The following is a 24,626-nucleotide window of genomic DNA, read 5'->3' as shown; positions in this document are numbered from 1 at the left end:
GCTTTCTAGCATATGCTAGAACCATGCTTTAATGATTTATAGAAAGAAAAAAGTCGTCAAAAATCCAAGGAAAAGTAAGATTTGAATGAATATTGCTGGCTTGTATAACAAATGGAGAAATGTGTATGTATGTATGTATGTATGTGTGTGTTTGTGTGTGTGTGTATATAGATACATATGTATATAAAAAACTGTATTAAAATTTTATAAACTTTTAAATAGTCAATTTAGAAATTGCTCCTTGTGATTACATTGCTTGAAATTCCCTTGATAAAACTAATCACTTAACTCATAATTACAGTATTCGGTTTGAAATGATAGTTTTCTACTGCCATCTTTAAATGACATGTTCTTGAAGGTTGTTTACCGTTGTGATAATAATTTCAATGCATAAATGATATATTTTCCCCCTACCTTTTTCATGACAGGTGAATGAAGATGAACCTTTATTTATGAGTCTCATTAATGACCTATTCCCTGGAATTACTCTGGATAAAACTGGCTATCCTGAACTACTGTCAGCCATTCAGACACAGGCAGAGAAAGCAGGGCTTATTTGTCATCTGCCATGGATTCTGAAACTCATTCAGCTGTATGAAACTCAACAAGTTCGACATGGTTAGCATGCTAGATGAGGTTTTGAGACTGCATAAAAGCAATAGTCTTTTACATTTATCTGCTACAAAGTTCATCTTTTCTACAAAAAATGTATCTTGAAACTGAGCAGATGTCATCTTTAAAGTCTGTGTGGATATTTTGGGAGGAAACTGTTATGACTTCTTTTTTCTTTTTTTTTTTTTTTTTTGGCGAAACATACAATAGTGAGATTTTAGCTTTGCTGTATTATATTTTTATGGGAAAACAAGGGTAGCCTTCAGAGTAATTTAAATTTCTATGGAACAAGTTAAAATGGAGAGGATACATTCAAATTCAGACACAGCTGATTTTGTTCAATGTTCTGAAAATGACTGTTGCCTTCAGAGAGAGTTAAGTCGTGAAGCTCGTCAAATATTATTGAGACTGATGATATTACTATAAATAATAATCTCTCAAATCTTTACTGTGATAGCTTTTACCAACCATGCACTGTAATTCCAAGTATTGTTCCTTGGGCTCAATTCTGACCATTCCAACAGAGGCAAAATAAATTAATTTTTTATAGGCTAGAAAAGGCTAATGTATAATGTTGACACTATCCTAAGAAGGCTAAGAAAGACAGTAGAACAACTAGATTTAGAATTGATAGCTGAGTGAAAAAAGGGTTCTGAAATGTGCCCCCCAACCCCCAAGTCTTCAACACCAAGGATTTTTTAGTATGAGAAGAAAAAATAAAGGAAATTTAACTAAAATAGCTGAGCTTTTTGAAGAAGCCATCTTTTTTATTCTCTCTCTTAATATAACAATTAGAGAATAGTAAGCTTAAACTAATGGAAGAAGTAAAAGGAAATACTCATTAACACAGCAGTCTGAGAGCTTATTTCCTCAAAGGTTTAGTTCAGTTTATTAGTGAGACTGAAGAACTGGGTAATGGTGGGTTGAGTTAATAGTTTACATCCAGATTGCTAGGTTCAGAGTCCTATATCAAATTACACCAATACAGGAACCATGAAAGTTTTAATATTTTCAGTCCTGATTAAATATACCTCTCCATAGAAGAAACTGTTTGGTTTGTGGAGACACCACAGATCATGGTTCCCAGTAGATCTCCAGAATCCATTGTGTCCTTCTGTTTAGACGCCTCTTCTCTCCGCTCGTCTCTGCTACTCTCTTTGGTAGTTCAACTTGATGTTTGTTGATCTAACATTTAGTTGCCCAGGGCCTTTCTATGATGTGTCTCGTTGCATGGAGCAGAAAAGGTCTCTGATTTCCTGACTTCTATTTGTCCTACTCATGCATCCTTGGATTTATGGAGAGGTTACTGTGGGATTTCAAGGAATGAGGATTGGAAAAGAGAATCTTTCTTGATTGGAAAAGAATCAATATTTACAAACAAGGTGCTAATGCACACACATGTGTGTATGTAATTTAGTGCCTGGATCCTGGAAATGCATTTCATCCAAATGCTGTTGAAATGAGCAGAAAAGGCCATTCCGTTAACATCAGTGGATTTGGGCTAAATTTTCCATATCTAACATATGACATGAGCAAGTGGTTGTCTGAAAGCTCAAAATGTTTTTGGAGCAGCTTTGGTTTAGAGCAAACATCAGACAATCTGTATTTTACTGGATTAACTTTGTAACCTTCATTTGCAGGTGTATGGTCCATAACTTTGTGGATGAGGTTTTTCAAAGATTTCTAAGCACCATGTTGTCCAAGTACCACTAGAGCTAATAGGAATTAGTCATCTATCTCCCTTTTATGACTTTGGAAGTCTCATCTGAATGTCCCATCTACTTTTGCACAGACTCTGGGCCTCTTGCATAGTTGATTTAGAAAATATAACTAAATAGGATCAACTATAGACTCAATTTATTGTTGAAGACATAGTTTCTTTTCCTTTAGGCAATATTCATATAAACTGATGGAATTAAAAGTATGTTTGCTGCTAAATTTTTTATAAAAAAGAAATATATTAAAATGTCAGCATGATGAATGTGGGTACATATTTTTTTTTTACTTTTGCTTCAGAAAGATATGTTAGGTTTTTTGTATCACTGGGAGCAACTCTTCCTTGTTAAATACATTTAGAAATGATCATTTTTGTTTACCACCAGTCAAGTCAATGTCATCACATAGGAACATCAAAAGGCAGCTGTGTTTTCCAATTAGAAGAAGGAACAAAACTGCCTGAGGGAGGATACAGACCCACATTGGCTTGCCTACTAGAAAAAAACTAGCATTTATAGAGGCTTTTTAATAATATTTTAAAAATTTCATTTCACTCAACAGTAAGTGAAGTGAGCAATATATTTTTTATATTTGTTTTTGATGCAAAGTATTGTTAAATGGTAGCATGACATTTTGATGTTTTGTTTTAAACTAGTTTGTATTGTCTTAAGGTATTATGACTCTAGGTCCAACTGGTGCAGGAAAGACAAAATGCATTCATATTTTGATGAAAGCAATGACAGATTGTGGTGCCCCTCATAAAGAGATAAGAATGAATCCAAAGGCAATCACAGCTTCCCAGATGTTTGGTACCCTTGATGCTGCTACAAATGACTGGACAGATGGCATTTTCTCTACTTTATGGAGAAAAACTTTAAAAACAAAGAAGGTAATGGATATTGTATCATGCTGGTCAATAAGAACATTTTAATAATATTTACATAATTTCTCATTATCTGAGGAATATAAGTGAAAGGTCTTCAGTTATAAAATCAAATTGGAAAACATGATTTTTCATTTTGCTTTGTGTGGGAGGCTTAGTGCACCCACAAGTCTGAATTACATGTACATGCCAGAGAGCAGAGAGGTTTTGCAAGCATGGGTACCTGAGTTTCCACAATTGAGTCTGGAAAGGTTTTGGGGATTTTACCTCCTTGTGTAAGCAGCTAGTTCTGCCATTCAGCCGTAAGAGCAGTGGTTGTTAATGGTTTAACAGGAAGACAGAAAAGATAAGTTCTTCCTCACAGATAAAGAGTGGCAATGACATAAAACCAGAAATTATATCAGAAGACTTTAAGAGGCTTTGTTAGGAGCATTTCCTGAGTCTCCTATCAAACCTACAGATGATGTTTTACTGAGTCATAGTTACATTCAGATGTTATGAAGCTTACACTGTTTCATTCAGTTTTCACCTAGGAAATGAGAAGCCTTAGATGAAATACTTAGGTAATATTCTGCAAGGACTATGTGCTTGTGTCTGTAACTGTATTTAATAGGCAATGTTTTCATCCACCTTAATGTAGAGGAAAGGGACAACTCAGTGCTTAGAACAGTCCAAATTAATTTTTGTCACTATTCTTTGATATACTTTTTGGTATGATACAGCAAAACAAAAGGATTAAATTCACTGGTCAAATTAAAAAGACTACAATGCTGAGCCAATCAGCATCAATTATGACTTGGTATTTATATTCAAGAAATGTCATCTGAGGTGTTAAGTAAATACGTTATTTTGATCAATGTACTTAAACTTGTGTGTGTATGTATTTATATGTATACATATTATATATATACACACATAGAGATATATATATGCTTGTGTGTGTGTGGTTTTTTTTTTTAGGGTGAACATATTTGGATAGTTTTGGATGGACCTGTCGATGCGATATGGATTGAAAATCTGAACTCTGTTCTGGATGATAATAAGACCCTTACTTTGGCTAATGGCGATCGTATTCCAATGTCTCCCACCTGCAAAATTATTTTTGAACCTCACAACATTGACAATGCTTCTCCTGCAACAGTTTCTCGTAATGGGATGGTGTTCATGAGCTCTACAGTGTTAGATTGGAGGCCTATTTTAAGGGCTTGGCTGCAAACGCTACCTGTTACATACTCTGATGTCTTATGGAATTGCTTTAATACTGTATTTCAGGTATTTAGATCAACTATTTCAGAAAAAAATGCATTCCTTATTTATTTAACATAGTATTGTTTCCTCCTAATTGCTATTTCAGTTATTTGTTTGCATTTGTTTACTTAATAGAATAGAAAATAAAGGTGAAGGATTTAAGAAAAAAAGAGAAAATGATCGTTAGTGAATTAATGAAACTATATGAGGTGAATAATTTGGATGATAGAATGACTGTTTTTTTGTTTGCAAGGTTAATTACAGATTTAGATTTCACTGCCAACTGTTTTGGCAAAACATACCTATTCTCTTTGGCTGTAATTGTTATTACAATTTTAATTCTTGTTAGGATACACAAAGGGAGTTAACCTGCTTGTTTTAAATGTAAAGAAATAAATTAGGAAAAAAGTTAAATTCATTCTTGCGAATTCACTTTTGTGAAAAAGATTCAATCTTTATTAATTTCAGTTGCAACAAAAATGCATTTAGTCAACTATTTATTTCTAAAAGACATGCTGTAGTTGAAATTAATTCAGGACAGTTTTGTGCTCTGTGGTGTTGAGAAGGTTGACAAAGGTGATTATAGTGATGCCTTGTGATTTTATTATCTGTTCCAAAGGATCTATGCTTCAGATTTTTGAGATGGTATCTCCTTGATACATTACCTCACTAAATTGTATTCAATCAAAAGGCTCATAAGGAAAATTCAGAACATTTTTTTCTCTCCATCTGACCTGAATGAGTCAATAAAACTGAATCTGAACTCTGTTCAGATGATAAGATAATGAAAAGATAATAATAAGATAATGGAAAGGTTTCATTATTACTGTGGACAGTTGGACACACTGGTGGTATATACGCATAATCTCAGTAACATTTCTTCTTCAGTTAGACTGAAATTCTTATTTTTTCCCTGTCAATTTTTGTGGAAATAAAGATTACTGTATAGTCTTCCATCCTCATAATATACTTTTGGTTTCCAAACTTAACATCTGTGGAACAAATAGAGCTTCTTTATATTCCTTCCTTCCCACTGACTGTCCTGCCAGTTTTCATGTTTAATTTGTATTGGAGCTCATGGGTGTGTGCATGTGTGTGTCCTATAATATTTTCCATGCTCATTGGATTTTACAAATTCAGTTTTTAATGAACTTCTGAGTGACATTTTGTGGAAGTAATATAGAAATTATGATAAACACAATGGTTGATGTCATTTTAGTATATCTAGAATATTTAACAAACATTTTCTCACAGTTATGTTTCATTTTAGTTCCCATTTACTTTAAAACCAGTGTTTTACAAGCTATTCATTTTGTTCTACCTCCAAAACATAATAATGTGACATAGTATTTACTGCAGCAGCAAGAGAAACAATTCCAATTATGAATTTTAAAATATGCTTCCAAAGTTATGTATATGTGGATCAATTTATTGCTTCTTTGCCACAATTCTGTTTATAGTTTATATTACTGCTCTGAAAACATAATACAAACATTTAAAATACCCAAGCCTGAAGCAATAGCACTAAAGTCCAGAAAAACATGTATTTTATTAGCTTGAGAGATGAAAATGCAGTGAAATGTGAAGTTAGTTCTGTACTGAAGAGCTGCATTTGGAATTATCAAAATGTAAATGAAAAGCTGCCATATTGTCAGTTTTCTTTCTGTTTTAATGAGCTATCTTTGCTTTTCAAATAATAGAGGCAATAACTGATTTTACAAATGAAGGTAACACTACTTCTGTGTTCAGGTGACTCCTCTTATAGTTATTATTTTCCCCAAGTTTAAAAGTTGGATAACTAAATTCTAAAGGAAGACTTTGTAAAATAAAATGCATTAACAATGATAATCAACCTCCAAATACAAGGCTTGGTATAGTTAATGATAAAATTAAGAAAAGCACAGATGTATGTATAAATATCTGACTTCTTGGGGAAAAAAAAAAAAAGCAGATTGAGCTCTGGATAGAAATACGGTAGCCAAGGAGAATCACTCTTGAAGTATAGCTGTAGAAGCCCTTGGAAATCAGTCTAAATTGAAACAAAGCTCTAAGAATCTGGCATAGTAATTCCAACTTGCTTACAAGACACACTCATTATTTGTGCTAATAAATATATTATTTGTCATTGGAAGTCTAGATACTGGATAAAATCATTAGTGAAGGTACAGCCAGTAGAAATAATGTAGGATAGGAAATTCCAGAAAACACTCTTTGTGAATCAAGCAGTGGAAAGAATGTATTTAATCTTTTCATGTATAAAATACATGCCACTGTAAGTGGTTAGTTTTTACCTAAAAGATAAGAGCAAATCCAAAAGAGCAGGCTAAATTAAAAAAAAAAAGTAACCCATATTTTGAATCAAGATTATCTGTATTCTTTCTATTTCCATGGCATTTTTTTTAACCTTCCCGAACCTTCTAAAGTGACTATTGTCTGTTTGAAAGTTATACTGCTTCACAATGCCATAGATTTCTTTTCTGATAGTGTTGCTGTTCCTGTTACTGCTGAAGAGAATTGCTTAGCCAATTGAGAAAATTACAGTAATTACATGAGTGGTGTTATTTAGTTTGACTGGAAGGTGTGAAGCTTGAACTCGTGTCAGATATATGTGAGTAAGATGAGTTTCAGCAGGGCTGTGCATTGTTTTGGTGAAAAATCTAGTAATTTTTAGACAAAATTAGACCCCAGGTTCTTTTTATCCAGTGTCCTCGATCTCTCCTTAACCTATTTGGGAGACCTCAGACAAGTCATAAAAAGAGCAGAGCAGGCATACGTGACATAACTTTCCCTCCATATGAGCTCTTATCCTAATCTCTCATGGGTAACTTGCCTCTAGAGCAGACAGTTGAATAGATAACCCAAGGAGTTTCTTAGCTTTAATATTTAAATCTTAATGTTTTAATTAATATTGCTGATATTAATGATTTTACATAATTTCATTGTTCATGTACACAGTCAGCCCTTTTGAGTATGTTACTAAGTTCTTGACTTAAAGAGCTTTCCATGGTCCACTGAGTTCTATAGTCCAACTGGATACGCTGTGTGAAAGGGTATTTCCTCTTATCGCTTTTTACTACCAAATTTCGTTCTGCAGTGTCTTATTATGAGATAGCAAATTCCTGACCAAAATTCCTTCAAATTTATGTGTATTTGTCATGGCCTGGCAGGACAGTTCCCATATCCAAACAAAATATCCAAGTAAGTAGTTAACCCATTTTAATTGTCATGTTGAATTTGTATCCTTCTTTCTTCCATGTATTGGAAACTGCTTTAAACACAGCAGTAATAATGATTAAGCAGATTTGCAGATATGAACCTGATTCTTCTTCTTCTTTTTTTTCTTTTTTTTTTCTTTCTTTCTTTTTTTTTTTTTTTTTGCATAAACTCAAAAGAATTATACAAATGATTCCGCATGGGAATCATAAATAGTATGAAACTAGTTCTGATGATATTTAGGCTCTTGAAATTACAGACTACTTTGCACTTACTCAGGAAGTACCTTTATTCTAAGGTGTTTCAAACCAATTATTAAATAATTTGCAGTGTGAGACATCTACCCTATTTTACGGGTGAAGAAATTGAATCACTGAGAGAATTAAGTCTAAATTTTAAAGGTCTTCAGACTTGAATGTCCCCCATTGCTTGCAGAACCTTACTTACTAGTATTTGAAAATAATTCTGCACAGCAAATCTCTTAATGGATTTTATGTCATTTTGCAACTTTTCTGAAGATGTTACAGAATACAGTAACTATGCAACAATATTCTGAGAAAAATCTTCATCCTATTAAAATCAATTGCAAAATTCCCTTTGGATCCTGTCAGGGTTCTAAAGAAAACTGAGAGTATCAGTTTCAAGAGGGATACTTCATGGTGTAGTCAGAATGGATCAGATAGAAAATGATACTCATGAGATCGTGCAATATATACATATCATTACAGCAGTACTAATACTTTTATCTTGTTATTATGGAAATGGCAAGGTAAGTTAAAATTCTCAATGGAGAGCACAAGTGGCAGATCTCTGATGTAACTGAAGAATAAGTCTTCAAATGACTCTTGAAGATTGCTGTATGCAGCTTGTATGAATAATTTTGCTGACTGTGGTACATCAATGTTCATTTTAAAAACATGTTTGCTATTAGTGACTTTTGTGGTCAAAATCCAAATATTTGTAATCCAGAAATGGGGAAAAATATAGTTCAGAATGAAGTTGGGAAAAAAGTTGAAATAAAGTAATTGGACACATCTAAGAATAAATTATACAGTTGATTTATGAGTTTTGAGAAACATTCTTTAAATGATCATTTTCTTCCCAGGATATGATTGATTTTGTTTTCTCTGCTGTGACACCAAAAATGCCAATTTTAGAATGCATGTACATCAGACAAGCTATTGACCTCCTACAGGTAGATATGACATCAGTTTTTCTATCTGTCATTCTATTATTTATATCTGAGTGCTGTTCTAGGAAGTCAGTATTCACGTACTACATCTGCTTTGCAGGGTTTATTGTCAGACCGAGATGAGAAGCAGCCTACCAAGGAATATATTGCTCGCTTGTTCATTTTTGCTGTAATGTGGTCAGTTGGAGCTCTTTTGGAACCAGATGACAGGCTGAAAATGGAGCTGTTCCTGCAGAAGCATTCTGCAGTGAATGAACTTCCAGCTGTGAATGGAGAAGAGACCATGTTTGACTTTGTTGTCAGTGGTTGTGGCCAATGGGAGCACTGGTCAAAGAAGGTTCGTATGCTCTAGTGTGCTAAGTTTTCTTAATGAGTATACAAGACAGAGGTGTTTGGTAAGAGGTATATTGTTATTAAATAATTAAGGCCTGCATAATTTAGGAAGACTAACCCTACCAACTGCTCAAGAGTTTCTTTTTTGGAGGAATTCTTCTCCACAAATATTTTTGTTCAGACAATGGGAACACATACTTGAAATAGGTTTGGAAGTGAAAGAGAAAATTTACCTTACCCAGCAAAGAAAAGCTGTCTCCACATAATGGAGAATAGTCAGGTGAAAATACTGTATTAGTCTAACATCTTTTTAAAAAGCTTGGCAAAGTACTGATTGATTATAAATGGATGCTCTGCTTTTAAGAATGTGTTTGCTAATATATAGTGCCTTTGTGTTGGTGACCATGTAGAAAGTCTCAAACTTTATGTGTATCTATCTTACACAGGTCCCAGAATATTTTTACCCTAAAGATTCAGTGCCAGAATATACTTCTATTCTAGTTCCAAATGTAGACAGTGTCCGAACAGACTTTCTAATGCACACCATCATGAAGCAAGGAAAAGCTGTTTTGCTGATTGGAGAACAGGGAACAGCAAAAACAGTTATGATTAAGGTAGGTAGAAGGAAGAACATCTAGTATCTTTGTAAGATGACGTTGCAATAAAAATAATTGTCATTGGCACAATGTTAAATTGAAGTGAGCAAGTAATTTGATTTTTCCTTATATTACATAATAGCATATTCCCACTGAGGCATTTTGCCAGTACTCCCAATGCCTATAAATAAAACAATATATTATAAATATCTCTGGTGGTTCTTTTAAACTTCTTGCTAAGTAAGAAAATACTGTTTGTTGGAGCATTTCATATTTCCCCATGCTTTGTCAATGGTGGCTTATGCCACCTTGGCTCTGTACACCCTTGTTTCATAGACACAACCCAAAGCCAAACTTGCCAAACTTGCACAAGTGAAACTGTACAGAAATAAAAAACTTCTTAACTGAGGGTAATTTTTCAGAAGGTAAATTTAGTGTTTATTATGTGTTGCCTTGATTCCATCACTGAGAATTATGCATTGTTCTTTCTGTAGAAAAAAATACTGGCAGTATTGCTATGAAAGTACCATTTTTCCATATTATTAAATAGGTCCAGTTAATCTTATAGTATATATATATAAAGATTAATAATTTACTACAGAAGAATCAAAAACCAAAAGGCTGAACAAATCCAAACATCATCCCATGCTTGGCATCCCTTATTTGACAAATGTTTGTGTAGTGGACTGCAACATGATGTCTTTAACTTCCAGGGGAATCTGTAGGCTTTCTTCTGTGAAAGATAGCTGAGTAACTATTTACTGTTGGAAGAGCTGAATTTTCCATACAGGCCTTAGTACTTCTGTCAGAGGATTTGTAGAGATCTAGAAATTGAAAATGATTGAAAGCTACTGGCCTCAGTTGACCTTTGGCATTTTTAAATCTGGAGCTGTTTTGTGTCACCCAGGGATGTGCTTTTTGAGCCCTGAAATAAAGTGAATTGTACCAATGCCAGCAGCAGTTAATGCTAGCTTTTCAGCTCAGCTGTTGATGCCAACATGCATGCCAGTGTAATGTCAGCTTCTGTTCCTGGCAGCAACTGGAGAACTATTTTAGCAGAGTGAAGAGGTGGGGTGAAGAAGGTGGTGGTCTTGATATTCTATATACTGGGTTTTGGCCAGATATGGGCAACCTCCAGCCTTCTGCTGCTATTCTTGTCTCTAGAAATAATTGGAGCTCAGTCTTAGGAGTGGCTCACCCTACTTCTATGCTATAGAGCAGAACATGTTCCTTACACAGGGGATCATAGTTTCAAAAAGTGCCAGTAGCTATTTGCTCTTATCTAAGGTTAAGAGTGAAAGTTAACTGCCTCTACAACTGTTCTCCTGCTTTCAGTTTCTATAGAGTATTGCTTTATTATGGAAAAGAAATTTCCAAATGTATGCAACTGCTTTCATGAAAAAGTAAAAAGGCTGTAATATAGAACACTTCAGGTCTGAGTAAGTTATCAATATATATCAAAGAATTTATAATAGAGTGTTATTTAAGACCTTTAGTTTGCTATTTGTAGTATGCTGTTCATGAAAGCAAAGAACAGTATTTAATGTGAAAATTGTGTGATAGAGTGGAAAATTGCATATAGAATCTGACATTTAACTAACAAAAAATAACACATCAAATAACCCCTTGTATTTTGAAGATATTTCACATTTATATACAGAATGTTACTGTCAATGTGTAATGATTCAGAAATACTATAATTAATAAAATGCAAGTATTTTTTTGAATGTTTGTGTTTTCATAGTTTTATACAAACTGTTAGAACCTTAAGAGCACTGATCGGTAAAATGCACCAATGAACAAGCTGTCAAGAGTGTGCAACAAACACCATACCTGTTGTGTATACATAGCAGGCATAGACTGTCATTTTTGTTATGCTTCAGAAAAAATGTGTTTCTTCTCTTAAACTGAGATCATAGCATTGATATAGTCAGCAAACTCAACAATTTAACACTATTCATCAAAATATTCTCCTTTCATCATTGCAGGTGAATTGAATATTTAAAGAGAACAATTGTTGGAAACTTGGAATTTTAATACTATTTTTTATATACCAGGATCCTTTCTAAACAAAATATTTTTCAGTATTTCCCATACTTTATATACATATATGTATATATATATATATATATATATATGCGCTTTGACATGACTCCAGAGTTGCATATTTTTTTTCATGTGGTGCTATTATGAACATATCACTAAGTACAAAAAGTGGAACTCCTTGTCTTATTTTAGGGCATTGGCAGCCACTGTGGGAATATTATGAGCTTTTGAAACCTAACAAAGATTCCTTTCAATATTAAGAAAAGATGAATACCAGTAAATTTGATGTATTTGGGTTTAATTTTACATAAATATTCTTTTACACTGCTCTTGTTTAAGGCATGGTGCAATAGTGTAACTGTGAAAAAGGATCTGGGTTTTCATTTGTTCCTTGCAGACTGCTGTAATAGATCATCATTAACAGCTTGCCTTTAGAAGAAGAAACTATTGCTAACATAAAGCTTATTTGCATCCTGAGTCATCATATATCTACTTGTTGCAACACTTAGCGAAGTCTCTTGAAAGTTTATATATTTTAATACTTTTAAGCTATACAAAGCATTAAGAATTTGTTTGAATTTCAGATGATATTTTAAAGTTAATAGTAGGACTGAGATTTTGTAGATGTCTAAGTTTGCAGGGATTCTAAGCACCTATGTCTCCTTTCCGTTGAATTCATCTGGAGTTACTGGTGCACTTCACTTGGAATTGGTTTATCTTACAGGGTTACACAACCAAGTACAATCCTGATGTTCATTTGACAAAATGTCTAAACTTCTCCTCTGCAACTCTGCCAAATACGGTCCAAAGGAGCATAGAAAGTTACATAGATAAAAGAATGGGCACCACATATGGTCCTCCAGCAGGGAAGAAAATGACTGTGTTTATTGATGACATCAGCATGCCTTTGATTAATCAATGGGGTGACCAGGTAAAAGGGAAGTGCTAACATTGGGGAGTTGGTGGTCTTACCATTGTTGGTGATGGAAATGCTGACGTGGTTTGCAAAAATAGGAATGTTTAAGGGGGAAAAAAGCATAATATGGACTGGTTCTTGGATGTCTACTAAAGGCAATTTCCCCTAGACAGTTTTTCATAAGTGGTAAGCTGTGAACCCCAAATGATCACAGTTAGCATCGAGCCATTTGGTACAATCGTTATACCTTTTAAACCTTTCATTTCAGTGGCATGCAGAGCTTGCAGAATTTATGAACTCACTGTATTAAGAACCAGCATAGGAAAGGAAACATGCTACTTCAAGGAGCAATCAATTTTTTTTTTTCACTTTACTTTCTACTCTGGACTTTAAAGTACAATTATTGTTTGTTAGAAACTAACATCACAGTTCAGACATCAAAGACCAATGGACTGTCTGATATTGAAGTGTTGACAAATGAATACATTATAGACCTATATTCTCTGAAAGTCTAACTTAATTTTTTTTTAATTACTGTTGAGAAAAGGTCATTTTTCTCCTCTTCCATCTAGCTCTGTAATCCTGTTCTCTCATTGCCTCTATGTAAGTGAATATGTGACTATACTTTGTGCTAAGCTAACCATTCATTGTCATTCATCTAAGTGCCTGCATCAGTTTGAATATACAGTCTGATTAAGTCTAATTTTGAAGTGCTGATTTTTCTTAGATTCATGTTGTGGAAACCTAGTTGAATGCCTGGCCCCATATCTGATTAGCACATAAAGTTTAGGTGCAGCCGTCCAACCACGGCTTCAGAGCTGTTGGTGTCATGTGGCATGGCTTTATAAATTGCTAAAGTGTCCAGAAGAACACTCAACATAAAAAAGATAGGAGGTGTCTTTCTTGGTGTCTACTAATTTATTATATTGGAGTTTTATTTTTTTCTTCTTTTTCTTTGTCGTCGTCTTTTTTTTTTTTTTTTTTTTTTTTTTTTAAGTTGAAAATCCCCAAATACCTAACTATACGGTTTCTTTTTTTTGGATAACTAGATCACCAATGAGATTGTAAGGCAGCTGATGGAACAGAAAGGTTTCTACAATTTGGAAAAACCAGGAGAATTTACAAATGTGGTTGACATCCAGTTCATAGCTGCTATGATTCATCCTGGTGGGGGTCAGAATGATATTCCACAGCGCCTGAAACGACACTTCACCATCTATAATTGCACATTGCCTTCCAGTTCCTCTATTGACAAAATATTTCAAACAGTAGCTGAAGGCTATTTCTGTGAACAAAGAGGTTTCTCTGAAGAAATATGTAAGCTGGCGTCAGCATTAGTACCTACAACTCGAAAGATTTGGCAAACAACAAAAACAAAGGTAAAATTATCTCTATTATGTAGTTTTTGAAGCATCTGCACCATGTTAAAGCAAGAAGACCCAGGTCTTTTCTGCTGTCACATATATACAAACTTCAGATTGTGAAGCTGTGACCTGTGTAAAGTGCTGGCTGATGCCTCTGTCTGGGATTTGTTGCTACCAGCATTTGAGTGAGTTAGCTGACCAAAAGTGTAGTCATACTCAGTGGCTTCTGTAGCTAATAAGTGTAGCTAATAGAAACATCTCGAAGTCTTCTGGTTTAGAAAATGTCAAGGACACAAGAAACCATACATTAAAAACTAGATATGAATATTCTATGAAAATGTTTGCGATTGGGAGAAAATTTAAAAATCAAGAATATGGCAAAGAAATCAAATCAGGTGTGTATTTGGGAATCAGTTCAGAACAAATGAAATGTTGCATTTAGTAAATTCTACATATTATCTCTTCTATTTAAACGGGTTGTAAAAACATTTAATTGTAAATCATAAGCAGAAATTTCTTCAAAATAGAAAGTCAGATTGATTACAAAATGGTAGAATGAAACATTCTGACAATTTGAAACATTAAAAGTAAAAAAAAATAGTATAAGAATTCATGTCAAATTTGATCTGTTAATGAAGAAAGTATGGACAGGTGGTAGAAAGATAAGGATAGACAGGGAACAAATAGGATTTAATAAATGATGTTTTCTAACAGAAAAAGTTGGTCAGAATTTCCCAAACAGCTCATCTGTAGACATAAACCTTGCTTATACAGAGAAATAAAGAGAGCAGTAGTTAAATTATTTGACTGCTGACCAGTATATTCAACAAAAATGGCTCTTATTACTAACTAGCTTTAGAGAAACTGTAGCTTTTGCTAAATTGTTCACTGTTTCAAATCCTTGTCCCTTATTTTTCTCTTCTTTCTTTGCTTTTCCTCATCTCCTTTTCCCTCTGCTCTTGAACAACACAAGTGTTCTTGGAAAGGATAAAAAAAGTATGACAGAAGTGAATTGGAAAAAAGAGTAGGAGAGAAGCAATGGGTTAAGCGCTGGTGGCGTTTTTAGTGCATCCTTTAATGCCATTACTAACAGACATGTCTTGCCTACCCTTCACTCCATGTTCCTAGGACTTCAAAGATTCAAAGAAACTTCAGTGAAGTCTATGTGAAATTAAAGAACTGGTCGTTGCTGCTGTCATTTATTCATTTTTATCTTTGCCTTTTAAATGCCAAGCATGTATTTCTGCTTTAGTGCAATATTCATTTTGAACTTGATGAAAAAAATGCAGTATTCATTTAATATTAGGTAGGCAATATTTTTATTTAGCAGTCATTTGAATAAGTATTACGATATTCTTTTGTAGATGTTACCAACTCCAGCTAAATTTCATTACACCTTCAATTTACGAGACCTCAGTCGTATTTGGCAAGGAGTACTTACAGTTACTTCTGAAGTCTGCCAGAACACTAGTGTTTTGATAGCCTTGTTCCAACATGAATGCAGACGTGTTATTGCAGACAGGTTCAGCAACCAAAGTGATAAATACTGGTTTGAAGATACAATGAAAAAGGTAAGCAAATAGCGTTCAATGGTCACACAAAAAAAAGGCCAATGAAATGTTTCACTATTGAAACCAGTTTTTCATGTATTTTGGTAGATTACTGCTGCAGAGCATGGTCAAAATTTGTTCGAAGATGATTCCACAGAATTATACTTTGTGGATTTTTTGCGTGGTGTTCCAGAAGCTACTGAAGATGAACCTGATGATGCAGAGTTGAAGGCTCCTAAAATTTATGAGCCTGTCCCATCTTTGGATTGTTTAGCTGAGAGATTACAGATTTTCGTGCAGCAGTACAATGAAACCATCAGAGGATCAAAGATGGATTTAGTGTTTTTCAAGGTATTAATGTCCATAATTCTGTCAATACAAAAAGTGTGTGGTCTCTTTGCATTTAATGCTACATGGATCTTTCTGTTTTTCCTCAAGATTATCTGTGGAGCTAGCTTAAAATGGCTAGCCCAGTATCCAGAGTGAACTGGTCTTAAAATAAACTGTATAAAGCAATGCTTTTGAATCTAGGCTGTCTTTGCTCCCTGAATTATTCCATTTCTTTACAGTTCCCCATCTTTTCTTTCTCCTGCCTTGCCTAACCCAAAGCACAACTCATTTGTTTCCACACAACACACTGTGAATGTCACCTTGCATCTGTGGACGTAACCTATTTTTCAGAAGTCTTTTGATGCTTAATGTTTTCTTCAGCTTTAGATGAGGTGCTCTGGTAGATTTTTAGTGCATTTCAGATTAATTATTTCTGTAACATAAATACTATGGTCGAGTAAGAAAAATCTATGGTTTACCTATATTGTACTTTAGGCAGCCTGCTATTTAGAAAGATTGTAAATAGCTTTACTAAAAACTTGGGGAAAGACATTAATCTAGTTCCTTTCTACCTTTTCTTTGATTCCCTAAGAGGAATGCTCATAAGAAGCAATGTCATATGTAGTGTTTTTACTCAGAAGAGCTGAAGGCATGCCTCTCAGGGGTTTGGAGAAAAAGTAGAAAGGAAGTGGATTAACACTCTCCTAGGCTAGTTTTGCTGAAGTCAGGGGGAAATCATTTGTTATTTTTGATGAGGACAGGTCTGAGCCTTTCGCAAAAGCTCTAGAGATGACAGTTCTCTGTAATATGCTTCTGCATAAAGATATGTTATATTATTTTTATGTCTTATGCTTTTTTTCCCTCAATACTTAGGATGCACTCATCCATTTGGTTAAAATATCACGGATTATTCGTACCCCACAAGGAAATGCATTGTTGGTGGGTGTAGGTGGATCTGGCAAACAGAGTCTGACCAGACTAGCATCGTATATTGCTGGATATGAAAGCTTTCAGATTACTTTAACAAGGTAATACAATACATTGTACATAGACATTTGCTTTTAATTTATCACAGAAATGAACAGCTCACAGTTAACTTAAAGAAATTCAAACCTGTCAGACATTGTATTCCCCATTTAAAACTACATTTTTCAACCAAAAGGACATGTGCAAATGCACAGTTTGTAGATGGCAGATCCTGTGTCTTTGTTTTAATACATGTTACAATATGTATTCAGTAAATGATATTGATAAGAAATCTTTTTTTCCCTCAGCATTTAAATCTTCAATGCATACTTGTGAAATCCCACTAAAATATTGTTCTGCACTAAAGATAACATGGAATAATCAGGGGGAAAGAGTAGCTATTGTTATAGATACTCATGCACCCAGACTATATTATTACAGTTGCTATGAGTGACTTAATGGATAGTGCAGGAATTTGTAGAAGTTAGTTAGGAGTTTTCTTTTTTTAATTAGAACCCTATATTTTAAATTATGTTTCCTCATTTTCTTTTCAGAGGGAGGGTAGGGGAGAAGAGGGGTAGAGGAAGAATAGCAAACTATATTGCTTGTTTTCTGCATCTTTATTTCTGGATGTTGTTTTGAACCTGTCCTTGTCATTCCTGATAAGAGGACTGGAAGAGATCTCTCAAAGGCCTTGTCAGCATTGCAACCTAATTGTTTGGAAGGAGTTATATGTGAAACCTAATTACACTGGGAGTAACTATTGCCTTTCACCTCTTTTCCTTTTGGCATAGAGTTTATAGGAGTAAGCATTGAGGGTTAGCACTGTGTATTTCACTGTGCAAACAACACAATACACTGAGAAATCTTCCTTAGAAAGACACACCAGATCTTCTAACAAGGTAATGAAGTTTCTGCTGAAGGGAAAGGAAAAGAACGACAAATCAAGGCCTCTCCCTGTGCTTTGGATACAGAAGAAGGAATAGTAAGAAAAGAAAAGGGAGGGAAAGCAAAAAAGAGCAGAGAAACAGCATAGAGCCACTATACCTACAGGATTCAAAATGCATTAATGAGACAAAGAAATATTTCAGCCATGTAGGAAAGGTTCATTTATTGAAACTAACTAGAAGTGAGCTGAAAACCAATAAATGGAAATATTTATTTACCAAGTGAGTTATCATCTGTAACTTGCCATAGAAGGCTGTCAAAGAAGACAGTATCAGCAGGTTACTAAATGGATACTGAAAGGATAAAAGGGATATAACTTCTAGCATTCTTGCTAGAATTATGAAAATGGAAGGGGGGAGGAAAGGAATGGGCAGTGAGGATTGGATGCTGGCTCACATATTCTTTTTAAGGAGAATTTCCCATTGCTAGTGTTAAAGAGTGTTGAGCTAGGTGGACTACTGACCTGACTCAGTAGAGACCTTATGTTCTTATCAGTATACCACAAATTACTGTAATAACAGTAGTTGACATATGCAGACTGAACAGTTAGCTTATTTTATGGGCTCTGCAGTGGTTGCATTAGGGTGTTGTAAAGCAGTTTTGGAGCTGTAAGAGAACCAGGAGACACTTTCTGTATGACGCATGTAATTTTGAAACAGTATTTTAAAACACTGAAGAATTGGTTATCTCTATATTACAAATATTTACTGTTTCTTTGAAGAGACTCTTGGAAAAAAGCTAGTTTCAGTTTTCATTGGTTAAGGACATAATGGGAAAATATGCTATTTTATTTACTTTAGTTTACTTCATTAGATATTGCATAATATAAAACCAGTAGAATTTGCATGGACTTTGTCTAAACCATACTTGTATGCATCAGCTGTAAGTGGTGGAATGCATGAACCAATTGTCTCCAGTCTCAGCAGTGTTTGTAAGCCTAAGTGATAATGTTCAAACATATCCTTTCTGGGGCTTGAATGCAGTTAAACCAAATAGCGCAATATAAACCTCAAACTTTGGGTATTATTGTCTATCTCATAATGATTTCCTTTATGCTACTGTCAGTATCTCCAAAAGAAAATCAATCTTATTACAGACAATGGCTATATAACAGTTACAGTCAATAGAACCTACTTGCCAATGTAAGTCAGCTATACTAACCTTCAGTTTTAGTAAAGAGCTTAAGTACATAAACTGTAGTGAAGCAAATCAGCATCACTTCCCTTAGATATTACCCTTACCAGCTTTTTGCAACATGATATTCTATTGATTTTAGCTCACTTCCCATAATTTATGGCACCGATTATTCACTTTGGTACAATGTTTAAGAAAAGAAAACCCCAACTTTAAAATAAAGCCGGGAGATAGTGGATTGATTTCATTTCAGTTTTTTTTTCTTGCCTAAATGAAATTGAGCCAGATAATAGATATTTCCTAAAATGATCCATACTTTTTCTTCTGTCTATCTCTAATGCTTTTCTCTCACAGAACGTATGCCACCAATAACCTTTTGGATGATCTGAAAATTTTGTATCGCACGGCTGGGCAGAAAGGAAAGGGCATTGCCTTTATATTCACAGACAATGAAATCAGAGATGAGTCTTTTCTTGAGTACGTGAACAGTATTTTGGCTTCAGGTGAGGTTTCAAATCTTTTTGCACGAGAGGAAATAGGCGAAATCATACAAGACCTGATACCAACAATGAAGAAGGAGTACCCAAGGCGTACTCCCACTGGTGAAAACCTTTATGATTACTTTCTTACTCGAGTTCGCAATAACCTGCATGTAGTCCTTTGTTTTTCTCCTGTTGGGGAAAAATTCAGAACTCGTGCACTAAAATTTCCAGGTCTGATTTCGGGCTGTACAATGGACTGGTTCCGGCACTGGCCTAAAGATGCTCTTGTAGCAGTTGCACAGCATTTTTTAGTTTCCTACAGTATTGAATGCACAGATGAAGTGAAACAAAGTGTTGTTAACACTATGGGAACATTTCAAGATATTGTAGCTGAAAAATGTATTGAATACTTTGAACGATACCGGCGCCGAACATTTGTGACTCCAAAATCTTACTTGTCCTTCATTGGAAGCTACAAAACCATTTACAAAGAGAAGTTTGCCAATGTTGGAAGTTTGTGTGAACGCATGAGAACAGGTAATGTAAATTTTTTTTCTTAAAAAAAAGTAAGAAGAATCTGAGTAAAAGAATGTAAAAATACAGATTCTTAGGTACATAGAGATTTAATACGTTTAAATTGTGACTTCACTTTCACTTGAAAACAAGCTGGCATGTGTTTTCAGTTATATTGATTGTATGTACTACATATGTAGTGGTTTTGTTTTAACTGACTTCATGAATGTTGCAGTTTGCAGATTTATTTTTTATTTAGTATTTATTAGCCAGCTGGTATTAATTAGCAGTTAAAATAACTGAAACTCCTGTTTCTACATGTATATATGCCAACGAACTACTGAGAACCTAGTTTCCCCACTTAAACATACTGAAATGAAAACTGAGGGAAAGTAAGTAAATGTTCAAATTCAATCACTTGAAGAATTTTTTTGAAGAAATAGTTATATGCCAAATATAAAATTTCTGAAATAGTCTTTATGTTGCAGAAGATCCTATGCAGTCGCCAATCAAACAGTTTCTGAAACTGGATAGTGTTTAGAGGTGACTGTACAGTTAAACTATTTACTCTCTTGCTATAGCAGTTGCAGGACTGTGCTATGTACACATATCTCCATAGGCAGAGTGTATCTGGCTGCCTAGAAGGAACATTCATGATTGCTTCGAGAGTTAAAAAGATTTATTTGATTTACATGCATAGTTTTTTTAGTAAGGATTTTTGTACTTATATCTTTTCTAGATGATTTTCTCATTGTTTAATAAAAATAGTGCAGCATTGCATTGCTTAAGAATCTTTGGTTCCATTTCATCTGGATCTTCATGTAATGTTGCATTTAGAAACTCAGCATAGTGTCCTCTTCTTTTCAGCTGTCTTACGTTGCTCAGGATGCCAGGTTCCTGTTCTCTGTTCTGTGGATTTTAGGAACAATCTACTACTTCTTATGGTCTCATGGATTTTTAATGTTACTCACAGACTTCTTAAGAATGCCATTCACAATACTAATGCTTTTCAATGTGTGTGTGTGTGTACATATGTATGCATTACTTAGTGTCCTTCTCTTTATATAAAAATATAAACAAGTGACCCAAGAAGAAAGACTTCTTACCCATAAAAAATAGTAATTACATTAAATAGGAAATAAATGTTACCCATGCTTTATTTCATATTGAACAAATCAGATCACTCACTGGGATTCCTAAATATGAATTTAAATGACTTATGTTAGGTATCCAGATTACTATACTGAGGTTTCTCTCTCATGTCTTCCTATTGCTAAAATGAAATTTGTTCTACACAGGTCTCACAAAACTGATGGAAGCTGAGATTTCAGTAAATCAGCTCTCCAAAGAGTTGATGATGAAGGAGAAAGATTTGGCTGTAGCTTCAAAAAAAGCTGATGAAGTTTTATTGGAAGTGACTGTGAAAGCCCAAGCTGCTGAAAAGGTGAAAATACAAGTGCAAAAGGTGAAAGACAAAGCTCAGGCCATTGTAGATGACATTGCCATTGATAAAGCAGTAGCAGAGGAGAAGCTCGAAGCTGCAAGACCTGCAATGGAAGAAGCTGAGGCAGCCCTGCAGGTCAGAAATAAACATGCATATAATTAACGATTGTTATTTGTGGAATATCGTGCTTGTACTTCTGACTTGAAAAAATATTGAAAGGACTAGGATTGACCTATCAATCATTGTAGAGAAAAGATGAAGAGACAGGTACTGGAGATCTAAGATGGGTAGAACCTCCTCTACTGTAAGGTAATAAAGCAGTTAGTGGTACTACCTTTAAGGGCTTTCTGTACTGCGTGGCCTGCAGCAGTTGTACCTATGTAGGCCCTAAGCAAAACAGTTTTGTCTATCATCAAGTGATGGCTTAAATAAATGCATGATTTTGTTCTCTAATTTTTTAGACGATAAAACCTTCTGATATTGCAACTGTTCGCAAACTGGGTAAACCTCCTCACTTGATAATGCGGATTATGGATTGTGTGCTACTTTTATTCCAAAGAAAAATAGACTCAGTAACACCTGACCAGGAACGTCCATGTGTGAAGCCATCATGGACTGAGGCTCTGAAGCTAATGAATAATTCAGGATTTCTTAGCATGTTGCTTACTTTCCAGAAGGTAAGCAGTTAATAGTGGCATTATTACTTCTATAACCATTTTTACAGAGCCCGTGAAAGTGTCCTCGTATTTTATGTTTCATCCATAGGAAGAGAAATTCACTGATAGTTTAAAGGAGATTATTTTTGTACCTGTAGTTCCATGCACCTTACACAACTGTATTCCTCTCCATTTTCATAGTTCATTATTTCAGTATTCTTTCTCCTGGGCTGCTCAGTTTGTATGGCTAATAAAAGTATTGTGAAGTACTAGAACAAATCCTGAGAAGCTTAATCCTGTTTTTGTTCCAGTAGTTCTTGCTACTGAATAGGATTTGCCTTAAAAGGACTCACTGTTGATTTTTTAAATGGCTCATAAAATCCTGCTCACCATCTCCAATGCTACCAAGCCTGTTTGCATATAAGTTGTTCCAGAACTCTATTTCCAGAGCTGCTTGATCAGAAGCTAGGAGGAAATACAGAAATTGAGCATCCTGTAAGGGAAATACACCAAAATGTTTGAGTAACTTTTTAGGTTTGCTATAAACTAGGGAAGTATGGAAGGGGAATGAACTAAGAAATTCAGTCTCAGCTCTAGGAAAAATTAAAAAAAAAAATACAGGTTTTATTTCTGTCAAGGCAGAAACTTGTCACATTTACAACAAGATTAACTGGACTGTCAGACAAGGGGAATTTCTCTGCTGGGAAGAGACAAAAGATGTCACAGGTAGCTAGACCAGAAGAGGAGCCAGACTGGGCCCTGGGATGGCAGAATCATGGCTCCAATTTGAAATCTAGAAAACCAAGCAGGGTTCAGCAAAAGTATTGATTTCCACAGTGTTGTGGAACATACTCTGTTCATACTGTGTTACACTGATGATTGAATCTTCTTCACCTGCATGTTTTGCCATTGCCTATTTTAATGGGTTGTTTTTGTTGTGTAGATGAGACTTGCAACCATAATTCTCAATATTCCCAGGAGCCAGTTCTCCCTGTGAAACATATTGACAAGGCAGCATGAGGAAACTTGCACTGCCTCTGCAGACCTTCCTGCAGCTGTCAATCTGGCCACTTTTCCAAGTGCTATCTTAACTAAACAGAAAGAAGAAATGAGTTTATCATTAGATAACAGAGATTAATTGTGCACTCCTTACTCAAGTATATTTCTAATGAGGTTTCCAGCATCTATTAATAGTGTATGCATTCCTACTGGTAGTTTGCAGCACATTTAACTACTCAGAGAAGTTAGAACAACCTCTGTGGGATTGACTGAGTTCTTGCCATAAGTGATGCTGATAAATGTGATGAAAAACACTAGAATACTTCTGTCACTTGGAGTACTTCACATGCTTTCATTCTGTCTCATTTCCTGTTTCTAGAGTACAGTATATAAGAAAGGAAAGTTCATCATGTCTCAAATTCTGAGTAGACTACACTGCTTACCTTTTTGTGAGATTTCTAGTATTTCCTAATTCTGTAAGGCAAGGAAGATCAGTGGGTAGAGTAGCTTCTTGTGTTTAAAATTCATTATTTAGAAGGAAATACGTGAACTGAAGTTTTTCAAGCTCTTGAACGAAGGTTTAGGCCATTGCTGATTGGTCTTTGCTTCATCCTTGCCAACTTGCCAGCTCATAATTCTGAGCAGAACAAAAAATCAAAATGTTTATCCATAGCTACATATTTTATCAAATACTCAGAGTGAAATTATCATTTTATCTGATTTTAGGAATAATATAACTGCTGTCTTTATTATAGTAGCTAGGAATCAGTCAGATGCAAGATAGCCCTTTCTGCTATGTACCTCCTGAAAGGAAGTGTATTGCTTAACGCTGTGAAATGGAGGGTAATTTTTAGTTCTGTTGTAAGAAAGATATTAATACATTGCCAATAAAGGGAAGATGCTTAATACCTCTGCCATTTTTAATCTGTGTAAGCTCTTCCAGTCTTTACATTGCTAAAGGAGATGAATTCCATTTTATTCTGGCACTTCTATAATTATAGATTAACCATCACTGTCAAAGATTTGTCTTTTCATGTTTTCAAAAGATTTTTAAGGGGGGGAGAAGTCCAAGATTAGCATAATGAAGTGAGCAGCTGAAAGGAATCCTTTTTACTGTTCAGGTAAAAAGGCAGCCGCAATGAAGTGAGGTCAGTTCCTTGCAGTGTCATCCTTTTGCTTCTCCTAGCTGCATGTTTGACATTCTCTTTTGTGATCACATTGGTTCTTGTTTGGTGCTACAGTTGGCTCAGGGAGCTAGCTCGGAAGAAAACTAATCACTAGTTTGCTGGCTTAGGTTTCTGCAACATTAGCTCCCAAACCAGCTTACTGAATATTGGTGATGACTTTAAAGATATAACAAGAACCTCTAATTGAGGAGGAGAGGAAATAAGGTTCAGCACCGTAGCTGCAATAATTTAGAGCAGCTTGAGTTGTCATGGAGCCACAAGTGTGAGTAGTATCTGTAAATCCTGTAGGTCAAATAGA

At 34.8% G+C, this 24,626-nt stretch overlaps 1 protein-coding gene across 1 annotated transcript in view; it reads left to right on the top strand.

Moving 5' to 3' along the window:
- Positions 1 to 24,626, top strand: part of LOC134136209 (dynein axonemal heavy chain 5-like) — a 162,285-nt gene that overhangs the window by 74,436 nt on the left and 63,223 nt on the right. The window contains exons 46-59 of the mRNA XM_062567962.1: positions 429 to 618; positions 3,000 to 3,217; positions 4,172 to 4,483; positions 8,778 to 8,867; positions 8,965 to 9,201; positions 9,644 to 9,811; positions 12,564 to 12,770; positions 13,805 to 14,134; positions 15,484 to 15,690; positions 15,778 to 16,020; positions 16,873 to 17,027; positions 19,402 to 20,066; positions 21,341 to 21,621; positions 21,948 to 22,163. Coding sequence (XP_062423946.1) covers positions 429 to 618; positions 3,000 to 3,217; positions 4,172 to 4,483; positions 8,778 to 8,867; positions 8,965 to 9,201; positions 9,644 to 9,811; positions 12,564 to 12,770; positions 13,805 to 14,134; positions 15,484 to 15,690; positions 15,778 to 16,020; positions 16,873 to 17,027; positions 19,402 to 20,066; positions 21,341 to 21,621; positions 21,948 to 22,163 — 3,519 coding nt within the window. The remainder of the gene's footprint in view (positions 1 to 428; positions 619 to 2,999; positions 3,218 to 4,171; positions 4,484 to 8,777; positions 8,868 to 8,964; positions 9,202 to 9,643; positions 9,812 to 12,563; positions 12,771 to 13,804; positions 14,135 to 15,483; positions 15,691 to 15,777; positions 16,021 to 16,872; positions 17,028 to 19,401; positions 20,067 to 21,340; positions 21,622 to 21,947; positions 22,164 to 24,626) is intronic.

The sequence above is a fragment of the Rhea pennata genome, chromosome 2, assembly GCF_028389875.1.
Source record: "Rhea pennata isolate bPtePen1 chromosome 2, bPtePen1.pri, whole genome shotgun sequence".
In the NCBI taxonomy this organism is placed as follows: domain Eukaryota; kingdom Metazoa; phylum Chordata; class Aves; order Rheiformes; family Rheidae; genus Rhea; species Rhea pennata.
Note: the sequence above shows the minus strand (reverse complement) of the source record. Positions and strands in the feature narration are given on the sequence as shown.